The sequence below is a fragment of the Triturus cristatus genome, chromosome 2_2, assembly GCF_964204655.1.
Source record: "Triturus cristatus chromosome 2_2, aTriCri1.1, whole genome shotgun sequence".
Taxonomy (NCBI): Eukaryota; Metazoa; Chordata; class Amphibia; order Caudata; family Salamandridae; genus Triturus; species Triturus cristatus.
The window spans coordinates 541801150-541814844 of record NC_140582.1 but is presented as its reverse complement, the minus strand read 5'-3'; the positions used below and the strand labels follow the sequence as shown (position 1 = coordinate 541814844).

The 13695-nt window shown below is 42.9% G+C and overlaps 1 protein-coding gene across 3 annotated transcripts in view; it reads right to left on the bottom strand.

Annotated features, from left to right (window-relative positions):
- TMEM131L (transmembrane 131 like) overlaps positions 1-13695 on the bottom strand; it is a 553379-nt gene that overhangs the window by 144050 nt on the left and 395634 nt on the right. For all 3 annotated transcript variants that reach the window (XM_085641690.1, XM_085641691.1, XM_085641692.1), the window contains 2 exons: positions 8982-9168; positions 798-983 (listed from right to left, as the gene is read on the bottom strand). In XM_085641690.1, coding sequence (XP_085497816.1) covers positions 798-983; positions 8982-9168 — 373 coding nt within the window. The remainder of the gene's footprint in view (positions 1-797; positions 984-8981; positions 9169-13695) is intronic.

Here is a 13695-nt window from a genome sequence, read left to right as displayed (position 1 = left end):
ATTTTACCATACTAATCTTAGGAATAGTGGTATGTTCTAAGGTCATTTTATCCTGTGAAAAAGCCTTCTACTGAGAGTACATCAATCATGTTTGAGAGAAAACTGTTTTTGCATGATTTTCCCATAGAGGTTGTAGAAGGTGCTCCAGAAGCTAAAATGAGAGCATCTTTTCATTAAATTCACACTATCTTTCTCAGCCATAAGAGTATGAAGTCTGCCATTCACAGTAAAATGTGTACTTTCTTCAGTTGATTCCTGTGTACTCTATTGCATCCTCCCAGAGTGTTCTAAAGAACAACTAGAGCACGAACAGTCATTCTTAGGACAAAAGTATGGCACACTTGAAGCCATCTTCATTGAATCAAACTGGTAAGACATGAAACATTCAATTAATTTAGAAATTTGAGATGTCATCAGTGATGTCCCTGACCATGTCATGATTGATGTAATATGTGAGGTCATAAGCAATACATTGCGGGGGCATACGGTATAGTTAGCTCAGGTAACTATAACTGCGGAATTTCACTGATTTCGGACAAGTGAAATGTGAGCCTAAATAGAACATCCCTGTAACCTTCTATTTCCTAACTATAACGCACCTGTAACCTTAGTTTTTTCAGTGTATATATATATATATATTTATTTAACACAAGTAATGTGTAATATGATTACCCTCTTTATGTGTACCTACACCCCCCCTCCCCCATCTTCAGGTGTACTGTGGAATCCTCTTCCCCTGCAGGGAAACAAACAAGATTAATAACTCAAATTTTTGATTGATTACATTTTTGTTTTACCTGACGCAGAGAACGGTCAGCATCCAGAAAGACTCTTCCCAACTGGGCCCGGGTACACCATCTGCGCATAGTGGCAGTAAATGGTGGGGAAGAGTGACATTGAGAGTGAAATGAAACTCTAGATCGGAGGCTGTCACCAGGGTCAGCTCACGGATTACCCACGATGAAGTGAAATCTGGAATAAACCTAGAAGAGTAAAAGACAATAAACATGTATTTATCTACAGACGTTTGCAGCACTATTTACAGGAGACATAGGAAGAATACGAGAAAATGTTCCATCTAGTCCCTTCCAAGAAACGTAGGATCTGCTTTAATGGTTACCCCCACTTTTTGCTGGTGTTAATCTGTTTTATGACTAACCTGACTGGGATGCTGCAAAACAGGAACCCAGTCACTGTGCTTCCTCCCTAAATTTGTCATGGTAAGTACTTTGGTACCTCCACAATTGGCTACTGGTGTACCCATGCAAGTCCCTAGTACATGGTACTAAGGTACCCAGGGCATAGACACATCCATGAGAGACCACTCAAACTGACTACAGGCCTGCCATTGCAGCCTGTGTGAATTGGTGCAAGCACCACTTATAATAGATATAAGTTTCCTTGTATCTGAGGTCAATGCACTAAAAACCTATAAGTCATCCCTACGGCAGGCCTTTCAATCCTGAAGGCATAGTGCTAGGATATAAGTGTGAGGGTGCCTTGCATGAGCAGGGCACCCCCTACAAACCACGGATTCAATTCTCCAGGCTATGTATGTGCAGACAACAATTTTCATACATATAGGCCTTGCGTCATTACGCAATGGTTAACTATATATTGACTGCGCCAAAACCTGGCCATGTTTGGTATCAAACATGTTGCAATCATACCTCAACACCATTATCGGTGTTGGAGGTATGATTCCATGCATAATGGGGCTCCTACGGGAACCCCCGTGCTCCCGGTAAAAGCCTTCCAGGGTCTGCCAGCAAGTTAGTGCTGCTGCCGACCCTAGACATGTTTCTGCCCTACTGCTGCTGAGCCGAGCTCAAGCAGGGGAAGGTAGAATAGGTTTCCTGCCACCCACAGGGAGGTGTGACCACCTCCTAGACAGGACTTAAGTGTATTGGGGTGGGGTCGGGGTGCTTGCCAGGACTACCAGACTACTTTGAAGGGCACTTTTGGTGCCCTCCTTGCATACTCTAGTTGGAACCAGTTTAGGGAGTGCTTGGCTCCTGCTCTGGCGCGAAACTGGACAAAGGACATGGGGGTATCCTATCCTCTGTCCAGCCGCTCCTCTGGGAGGGGCTCTTGAATCGTTCAAACCCTTTCCCTAGGATACTTATGGGCTTACCTGTGGGTGGCTCTTCAGATTTGTCGTAGGACAAAATTCAAACCAGAAACCACTTCAACTTCGACCGTCTGGGTACCTTGGACTTCACCTGGAACCGAGACTGCACCAAGGAAGACTCCTGCTGCTCCTGGTCTTGCTGTTCTGCAAGTCTTCTTCATCGTCTGTGCATTATCCAGGGTACTCTCCAGGTCGGAGGACATCAAAGGCACCCGAAGGAATCTCCCTTAGAGGGAAGGAGACACTCCCTCGCATCTGCAGGCACTGAAACAAAGCTGACCGGTCTGCTGCTCCTGACATCCCACGTACTCTGAAATGCTCAGCAACACAGGTGGTGGTTCTGCAACTCCCCGGAGGCCTTACCTGTCTTCTCAGCAAGTTTGAGGCCAGTATCCCTCGTCTGAACCACTGGAACAGAATCCCTGTCCACCGTGTTGACTTACTGTTGCCAAGTCTTGTTGGCTCTGTACTCCAGAGATCTTCGTGCTACAAGAAGCTCCAGCCTCCAGCATCTCTTCCTGCCAAGATCTTTGACCTCACTGCATCTTCTGCACCGTGGACCGGCATCTTTGGTGAGCTGCTCAAGGTCCTCTAGCGACTCCTGTGCCTTTGGCCTGTGGGTCCTCTCGAGGATCTTCTTTGGCAACAGTGGGTTCCCCTATATGATCTGGGCCTGCTCTGACTCTCCTGCAATTGGAGAGTCCCTTGGACCTTGCTGTTCAACGTTGTACCTTTTTCGTTTACTACGTCAGTTGCTGTTGCCAAGGCTTATTGGTGCTCCCACCGGACCGACCCCCTGGTTCTTGACTTCTGATGTGGGACAGCTCGTGAACGGCTCCTGATCTTCAACAGCATCGCTTGGTCCTCACAACTGCAGCGACAAGGTTACCGTCATCACTCCTGCATCTTCTGTCATCGATGGTCATTTGTATTCCGTGCCTGCTGGTCACCTCCGAGTGGCATAGACTCTGTTCCCTCTGTCGGTTTCCGACGTCACTTCGCACCTATACAACCGGCCCACGGGTGGAGTGACTGTCCAACCTTTTGTCTTTTACAGGGAAGGGTTGTTATCCCTGAAAACTGCAACTTTCCCGTTAACTTGCATTGAGTACGGGCTGTGCTTCCACTCTGCACACAGCCTCTGTGGGGTTCCTGGGTACTTACCTCAGGTGGTTCGGTGTGTCCTCAGCCCTTCTAAGTCTCCTGGGTAAAGTCCAGACTTCAATCGCAGTTCGCATTCAACTTCTGTAGTATATGGTTAGGTCTAACCCTGGGGACCGCTGTGTATTTGTGCTTGCTTACTGGTTTACAGTCAAAATATTGTGTGTATTGTGTTGATCTCGCTAGGTAGGAGATATACCAATGTGTTAGTGAGTGTGTGTATAATAAATATACCTATTTTTATAAATACACTGTGTGGTTCTTTTTTGTTTAACCTACACTATATTATTAGTTCTGGTAAAACAAGCTGCTTAACACACCTTCTGGACTAAGTGTGAAGGCTGCTCTCCACAGCTACTACTTAGAGAGCTTTCTACGGTTGTCTAAGACCACTAAAATCACCATAAGTGTTGCCTGGATTAGTGCAAGGTGCTTCACTTAATTAAGTGTGCACCATATACTAAGCCAGCCTCCTACAGTCAAGCTCTAGAAATTCCACAGATTAAGAAAAGTTGCCATCTGTTGTAGATTGGTTTGGTCACTGCTTTCTATAAGGAATCACCAATGCTTCTCTATATTAACAAATGTGAAGCCTTCCAATAGTAGGCAATTACAAAAATTCATCCCGGAGCCAAAAAAGGCCCAGCTTACTGTAGCCATACACGACTCAGAAATGTGTGAACCCTCTTCAGTAATTTGAGGAAGTAGTTTGATCTTGGCACAATCAAACCTGGTGCTACTTCTCTTTATTTTAGCTAAAGATGTAACTTTGCATTAACAACCTTAAGTTCAATAGTGAGGGTGTTTTCCTTTAAAGTATAGTGTGTGAAATTGGCATGTATTTTTAAACACAATCACTGCTTTGTTTGAAGATCAACAGTACAGTTGTGGAACCATATGCACCGGACAAGTAGCTGTCGATATAGTGGGTGCATATACATGTTAAACTATTGCAGTGAAAGCCTTTGGGGGAACACCACAACTGATGTTTGTGTGGTAAGAACAGGTGTCAACAAGGCCCATTTTCCTTGCCCATAAGTCAAAGATGCAAACTTGATGCTTGCTCTATTTAATATCACTACCAACTATTCAATCAGGCACAACATGAGGGATTCATTGAGTGCGTCCATAAATAAGAAAGTAAAAAAAAATTAGCAATTTATCAGCTTTACCATAGTACAGAAAATATACTCCTAGAAATCCAGCAAAGATGTGTCTCGCTTGCTTTGGAAAGTGGTCCTACAGAAAGGTGATAGGAGGTACACCTTGCATATCTGTCAGTCATCTAACTTGTTCATATTGCTCTCGGTAAAGTGTGGGATCTGGCCTGTCTGTTCAGTACCATATGAGACTAGAGAAACAATCACAGTGCACCCTATTTCTCTTGTGGGAACACTCCAATCCCATGATTTTCACACAGGGTCTGAGATCAATAGCTCACCTGGGGTAAGCCAATATGAAAATAAAGAATTATTTTATTACGATTTGAAGATAAAGCCCTAGTAGCCTTTGTGACCAAGTTACAGAAGAAAGGTTGCCATGAAAGCAAAGTACAGAATGTATAAGTATTCTAGGGTGATCAACTTTTAACAACTGCAGGCAGAAACCGCTCCATAAGCCCTCAACTCATTGGAAATAAACATTGTGCCATAAAAAGGAAAACGAGAAAGAGAAAGAAGCTTCCTTAAGAAAAACACTGTAAAGAGCAGGCACTGTGCACTTTTCCATGCTGTGATGAAAAATATACGGAAGCTGAAAGGGTGTTTGTGGAAAGGGCAGAGTTACGTAGCATGCGCATTTGAAGCTCAATTTTGTCTGTGCTTTTGTGCGCGCTCTGATTATTTGAACGGGAGTGGATTTCCTACACAGTAAGAAAGGAAGGCATGACGTCTTCAGGGAGGCAAATAATTGATAATGAAGTATTTTTTTCAATAGCAATATAAGTATTGTGTAAAGCCTACACTATAAAGAGTCTTACATTAAAAAAAAAAAAACATTAAGTTGGCACTATGCCACTGGGTTTTACAAAGTGTTCTTTAAAATACAGAAGTACCGAAGCACGCAGTAATTACAAGCAAAATCAGCAAAAACAATTTCCCTAGGCTTGTTGCGGTTTGCAAATACTGGCCTGTTTCAGGCCGGTCGTCCTGAGGACAGTATTTGCAAGAGGAAGTTGAATAGATATTTGCATCATACCAACTGTATGTTATACTTAACTGAACTTGCAATAGCGATATTAAAGGGGAATTGGCTAAACAAGACTCTTAGGGCCTGATTTTGATGAGGCTTTCCAACTGACATCAGTGGTTTGAACTTCGACCGCCATATTTCAATGATGGCGGACGGAGTCCAAACCGGCTGGGTAAAACGATTTGGTTCCGACGCGCTCAAGGAGATCGTGGGCCAGTCGGAAACTGCTCATAATCCCTTAAGGACAGCATTTCCGCTGTCGAATTTATGATGGCATCTGACAGCCTTTCCATGTTTGCCTTTCCGACATGGAAAGGCTGTCAGATGGCGACTTTAATGGCCCCTAGCATGGACCCTATCCCTCCGTGGCAAACAGTTGTGGCCCGTGGTGGAGTGGGGGGGGAAGGAGTTCGGGGGCACATATGGCTCCCCTCACGGTGCCTGCCATACGGTGCAGGGACTTACACAAACTCCCATTTCTCAATGGGAGCTTGAGCTGAGGGCGGTTTCCGGCCGGCGCACAAGCTCCCATAGAGAAATGGAGTTTGCGATCACACCATGTGCGGTCGCATTGTAACCTATGGCCGATCGGTTCTCACACAGAAACCATGCTGGGCGGAGGCAACTCCAACCAACATCGCAATAAGGCCCTTAGTGTAACTCCAAAGAACAAGTGGGATCTCTTTGAAATTGACTGAATGCTTTCAGTCTTCATATTAAGGCATTTTCAATGTACAGTATGCACTGACTTATACACTAGAGAAAAAATGTATATGCTGATTGTTGCTAACTTTTATATATCGATGCCAGTCCAAAGCAGGTACTTGGGACATTTGAAACAGGCATGCCCAAAACTAAAATGTTTTTTGGACGATTTGTTTTTCTAAAACTAAGAATGCCATGATTGGGAAGTCTATAGAAACATACACTGTCAAATATCCCTGTTGGGTTTCTTTCCAAAGTAAAAAGGAGTGGCCAAGGAGGATCTGATTAATTTGTTTTTCTTCTTTGAATTGGCAGGGTTCTCACAGCCATGCATCGGGAAGAGAAAAAAGACCTGTTATTCTCTGAGGGGCATGGCACAAAAAGGTTGCACAGTTGCAGATTGGTAGAAAATTGATTTGTGTCGAGGGATTATATATTCGTGATGCACCATACAGAATGAAATGACCCACCCAAAGGCTCACTATGTCCCCAACAGCATAGATATTAGTAATACACTACAGTTTCCATTTCCAGTTATCAGAGGTTTGGATTTTTTACATTTTAGTCTGACATTTGACTAAGTCAATTTTGTGAACTTTGTCTGACCAGAAGCAATCTACTTATATTTCTCTAGACCATGACACAGTCCACATTGTTTTACAACATGACCAATGCAAACCAGAATTTCTCAGGATGAACCTGCTATATGTTCTTGTGTCTTTAAAGGTTGTACATCAGTAGTAGTTGTAGGTATCTGGGTCTAATGTATTCATACTATGGGAGATGTTGGAGTAAGTTCTTCTAAATGGTGTAGACTTTCCAAGATGCTATTCCTGAGCACAGAACTCAAACAGCGCCCTGTCCAAGAGGCCCAACAAATCTCAAGCTCGTCAGGGGTTGCATGTGTTCCAACTCAATGGGGACATGGTCTAGTAGTTTGAAACAATCTCTCCCTTTAAGAAAAGGCTAAGCCTGGTTTGAAAATACTTGATCCCTGCCGGAAAGGGCACAGAAAAGCAGAATACAAAGGGATGGAGTGCACACAGAGCAACTTCTCATGGCCAAGAAGAATTCAAGCATACCCATTCATCACTTGTTATGCTCCTGCTGCAGTCTGAGGTGATGCAAAAGCCAACTGTCGAGGGGAGGATAAACTAGTACCGACGGTCTTCTGAAATAAGCAGCCATTTATGCCAAGAACTCTGCAAAGTACTTTCAAACAGATCTGAGCCAAAAGTGTAGGACTCTTATTTGAAAGGGTTTTCCTCTAAGCTTGACCATTGGGAATTTCTGGTGTAGCGGAAGTCTACTCCGAGCATAATGAAGAGAAGCCCCCCGGAAAAATAGAAACTTGCTTTGCTAAGTGACAGTATTCAAACCACCTTTATCTGTGGTCCAATATCACCCACCTCTTTCTGACTGGTAAGCAAAAACACTAAGCCTCCGATTTTGCTCTTATATAGAAAACTAAATGGCAACATTTGCTGCAACTGATAACTCTTAATAGACTTCAGACGGTCTAGAATGCTGCACTTCATGCTATACTTGGTATCAACAGATGAGTGCATACATCAACAGCCCGAGTTCCAGACCAGGAGCTAATTAATTGCAAAATTCTGTGTCTTGCTTTCACATGTCTCAACCAACAAGCTAAAGTTTCTCTGCCAAACCTATTCACACAACAGTCCCACAATCTGCATAGCACCACAAAGAATAGATTAGTTATCCATCAATAATACTGCAACCGGTTGCTGGTGGCTTGTTTTCCGTTCAGGCTACTTTACTTGCCACCTTACATCATACAATGCATCTCCTCTGTAAACTTCAGGAAGGTGCTGAAGACACATCTTTTTGATGGCACAGTTTTAAGACCAACACAACAAGACCCTCTTGGGGTGGCAGGTACTTTACACGCACTCATTTTAACCAGCCCTATCTAGCAAGGTTTTTGAAGGAAAGGTGGCAAGTTATTTGCAAGAATATGTAGAGCAGCAACATCTCATTACATATACAGTGAGTGGAAGAGTTCACACATGCTAACACTGACTGCTCATCACCTTAGACTAAGATAGGCAAACAGACCTGATGATCATCAGCATCTCAATCATCCTATGAAATGCAACAAACTAAAAGCAGGCATGGGTGCCATCAGAGGCATTCATTAGATCTGCTCTTTCCACTTTAATCAAAGCAAGAAAGTTTGTGTATAGAGTCAGTGGAACCGACAATTTAAATGGTGCCCAAACGTTTATCACGCATACCAGTGGATTAAAGAAAATGTGTTCTGCTTCAATGGAAATTATGCAGTATTGATGAGCAGATAAGCTTTGTTTGACTGGAACCCTGGGAACACCTCTACAATCTCAGAAAGCAAGACACCTGGTCATACAACACAGGTCCACTGTTCATACTCCAAAAATAGCATCAAAGAAATCAGTGTAAAATTACAGTGGAACATTGAAAGGAACACTTTACACCTTAATAAAAACAACCATGTGGTGCATGTTCTGTAGTCAGCAAAATGGCAAGCCTGGATGCTATACAAGACACTTTCAGCGGCCGACCTAATGGTTTAAAACAATGCATCTTCTGATTCTACCACTGCCTCAAATGCAGCAACAAAAAATAATGCATCCATACTTTTTTTGTCACCACCACCAGCTGCAATACCTCGAGTGACAACATCCAATGCAGCTACCATTCAATTATTCATTAGCTTTAATACATCAACATACATGAATGCAAATAAAACGTAGTCTTACAACATCAAAACTAACAAAAGAGAAATACTTACACGATGCTTATTTCTCTGGAAGAGTTTTGATCGAGGAAAAATGAACGACAGTCCAGCACTTCAAAGCCAAAGCCTTGGCACGTATACCCATTAATCTTCATTGATGAGATAGTGATGGGGACTGGCCCAATATTTTCAACCTTGAAAATTTTTGTGATGGACAATATGTGCTTGCTATTTTTAAGCTCTGTAAGAAAAAAAAAGACTTGTTGAAAATCTCTTTTCAAATAAAAATCTTCTTCAGTTTTAGACCAACACATGATTGCACTGGAGAGGCTCTTAAAACGTGACTCAGCAAATTAAAATGATGCACAAGGCATTTCTATCCAAAAGGATCCTTTCAAAGACCTATTTCACCAGCTGTTGAAATATATTTATGTACCTCCTCCTCATTAAGACAAGGCCGACCTGTACGCAAATATGAAAAACCTTTCTGTTGGAGCAACTTTAAGTGATCATACAATCGGAGAAGGCGTTTTTATTTTTAAGCTCCAACACAGTCTCATAGACTCAATTGTTCTTCAAGCAAGCAATGATGTGGCACTCACCGATTACAGGGGGAAAACATGGCGGCAGTGAGCTGAGCTGCCGCGGTGCTCCGCTCGTGAGCTCCCGTTCAATGGTTTTTTCGTGCTGAAATTTGAGCCGCATACATCCCTGACCGTTTTTTAAGCTTGGGCATTTTTCTTTGGGGGCCCTGAGCGATTTTGGTATTTGAAGTTTGTCTTTCTCTTTTCCCCCTCACCCGTGCTTTGCATCATTGTCTCCTGTGCGCGCCCGGATTCATGTGTGTGGACGGGGCGGGACGAGGCTTCCTAGATCCAACGGACCGAGCCTCTCCGCAACATCCCTTTCAGCCTCGCGCCGCTTCTTCCGGGTTGCAGCGGGCCGTCGCAGGCTTGCAACATTGGAGTCTGGCTGCCCTGGACCCGTGACTCGCAGGGTGCTGCTGCGGGTGCTTGTTCCAGAATTGCGAGTGAAGAGAGGGATGACAGCTGCGAGGCTACAACACTGGTAGGAGGATTCCAGGGGGGGGGGTGCCGGCGCCTCTTTGAACTGCTCTGAACCTGTGGGCTTCGTTGTGGGCTCTGTGGAAGGGAAAGGGAAGAGTAATTTAACCGATAAAGGGGCCAAGACGAGCAAGGGGGCTAAGAAGAAAATAATTAATATAGAAACGATAAAAAGGAAAACTGTCCCTGATTTAACTTTAAACACAGAGCCCGAACAACTCAATCCTGAGTTAAATTCTGCGAGTAAGAAGAAAGTTTCATCTTTTTTAACAGGTCAGGTGAAAGCTAAAAGAGCATATACCAATAAAACTGCTAGGGGTGTTAAGAATCCCATATTTACCAACAGCACAGGCTCTAAAATTACCCCGTCCCTACGCTCTTACTTTAAAGTTGTCCCGCAGGTCTTACATCTCGCAGAGCAAAGTCCTGGGAAAGAACATTCAGAAACCGTGTTGGCTACTATGGCCTCACTAGAGTCATGTGGGGTGACCCTCGCGGATTCTCCTAATACAACTAGTGGCATGGCCGCGGTCCTGGAAAATAACGGAAATTTCATAGAAGAGGCGGTTTTCGACGTCGCGGATCGGACAATGGAGGGGGACGCAGATGTAAATGGTCCTCCAAATATAAGTGGGCCCTCTAATGGGCTTCCTTAGCCTCTTCTCTCTCCTGCACGGGGTCCTGTGTCTACTTCTTTAGCAGTCCCTTCTAACTTGTTACAGGGAGCATCCAGCCAGAGTAGTGACGCTACACAACACGGGGATTCTCAAAAATCTCAAAAAGGTACATCTGTTCTCTCAGAACCTCGATTTGAGGGTCAGGACAGTGTATCATTATCATCAATTAACTCTCATCAGGATATGTTCACATCTCTGTCTGCGGATATTAAAAAAGGATTCGAAACATCTGCAGCAAACCAGATGGAAATAAGAAGTTTTTGTGAATCCTTAGATAACAAGATTAGTGGTCTGACTATAAGAACAGAAACACTGGAAAACACTAACAGAGATGTCTCTGTACCTAGATGAAGCTAATCAGTGGAAGAGCTTACTACGGACATTCAACGTATTCATAGAGAGCCTTTCAAGAAAAATCCCCAAAGAACCAAGCCAAGAAAGATTTTAGTGAATTTTCACACATATTCTCTTAAGGAGACTATTCTTAACCTGGCCCTTAAGCAGAAATCTGAGAGTGGGAAGGGATCAAACTTTCAGATTCGATCTGACCTTTCCAGGTCCACCTTGGATAAACAATGGGAATTTGGAAGTAATTTAGAAGCTTTTAGAGGCTACGGAGCAGTAGCCCAGTTAGTTTTTCCCGCTGCATTAAAAATGATGTACAAAAATAAAATGCACAATATAACTTCGGTCCCGGCTGCAGACGAGCTATTAATGATTATGGGGAAAGATCAGGGAACATCAGGGCATGTGCAGTGTTCCTTGAAATGTGAAGAAATATTTGAGCTTTTAAAAGATATTTAGTAGTACATAGTATACAGTTTTTTTAGCACGAAATTGACAGATGGCAACCAGATCCAGTTGATTAAGGACGGGAGCGAACGAGGGGGTGTACTGCCTTCTGGTTTTCCAGATGGGTGGGGTACGGGTTTGGGTTTTCCATGGGAGGGGTCGGGAAGGGCACAGGGGGGGGGGGGTGTGCATTGGGTAAAAACAAAAAAAATCCTCACTTTCGCTCTTATTTTAGTCTACTTTTTGGGGAGTAGTTATTGTAATAGGTATAGTAGTGGTTACAGTAGCAGCTATAGGGCCCTGCTTAATACGAGGATGGTGACGCTGATGGGGAGAGGACTTCTTTATTATGAGTAACTTGAAGTTTATCTCGTGGAATACTAACGGCCTGCGCACTTGTCCAAGGAAGGATAAGATAATGCAATATTTGCATGACTCTGATGCGCAGGTTATTATACTCCAGGAGACACATTTGACGGAAAATGAGTTACTCGTAGTAGTTAAAAAGAACAGATGGATTGACCTTTGGGTATCAACTTCACAAACATCACATAACAGGGGCGTAGCGATCTTTTTTAAGAAATCCATAAAAGCTAGACTAGTTTCAAAGATGGTGGACCCAGGTGGCAGAAGGGTTATCGCATCAGTAATCGTAGCTGAATCACCTATTACTATAGTAAGATACTACGGCCCCAATTGTGATGACCCTTCAGCTTTGAAAACTGTTTTCTCTCATCTGCTTCTGTTTCCAGAGCCAACTATCATAGCAGGAGACTTTAATATAGTCTTAGATCCTTTACTGGATAAATCTTCGTCTAGTAGAGCTGTAGCTCTATCTAGAACCAGGTCTTTCCTGCTTGACAATATGAAACAGTTACCACCGTGGCCATAGAACCATATCTGGAAGGGTCTTTGTCTTCACATGAGAAATTTTTACTGACCAGATTTAGGCTTAATCAATTTCATCACCTGCTTATTCGACCTAAATGTGATATTTTTAATAAACTTGCAGCGCCCTGCGGCTGCGACGGAAAGTCTCCGCAGGATTTGCTGCATTTTATCTTTTTATGTAAATTTTATGAATTTCCTCGCAAATTATATTTAGTGACTCTTTTAAAAAAACTTGGTTTTAAACAAATCAGACCGGCTCTTTTGTACTTGCAGCTTTTGCACAGTGACAGTATTCTCCAAATCAAGGAATTTTTAAAACTATGTATTAGATTGAGAAACTGCCTGGACCAGTGATACCATGTACCTCGTTCTGTGTCCATATTTTGATTGAACTTTTATTTTGCATTGGAATGTTTGTCTGCTTTATGTGATAATGATTTGTACATTGTTTATGTGTGTCTTTTATGGTTAGCAATAACCGAAATAAAGATTTTTGAATTGAATTGAAACAGTTAGGATATATAGACATTTGGAGAGTTAAGTTTGGGCAACAAAGAGAAATTTCATTTCGAAACTATAAGTATCATCATCCGTCGAGAATTGATTATATCCTGATCAGTCAAAAACTGGTCAGCTCGACACAAAGTATATTATATCTCCCATTTCATCTTTCGGACCACGCGGCAGTCTATTTAGAATTAGGGGGTTTCCTTAAAAGCCCTATGAGAAGCTGGTCTTTTGACCGTTCTTTACTTCTATCGTCAGATGTTATTGTCTCTCTTCAAATTGAAGTCCAGAACTTTATGGATATTAATATTGGCTCTGCCTCCCCAGAGTGTGTTTTGGATGCTTTTAAAGCACTTTTAAGGGGCATAATAACGAATAAGGCCACATACAAGAAAATAGAGAGTTAGTAACCTCTTTGGAGGTTGAGATGGGCAAAATAAAGCCTGAAATAGGGCTATATCCGGACGTTCCAGCTAATATTTTACAGGAAAGACAGAATAAGTTAATGGTTTTGAGAGGGGAATTGGACTCCGTCTTGAACTCACGGATACTTGAGAGGTGGGAAGCAAGTAAATTAGCCCACTTCCAATATGGAGAGGGAGCAGGGAAGTTATTAGCTTGGAAAGTGAAGACCGATCAGATTAGAAACAACATTGATGCGGTCATCTCTGGGGGGGTAACATATTCTTCCGATGATGATATTAGACGAGTATTTTGGGACTTCTTTTGTAATATTTATCACGAAGATAAGAACATTGAGGAAGCGCAAGTGGAAGACTGGTGGAAGGATATATCTCTTCCAGAATTGACTCTTGAACAGAGTATCTCCCTCGATCG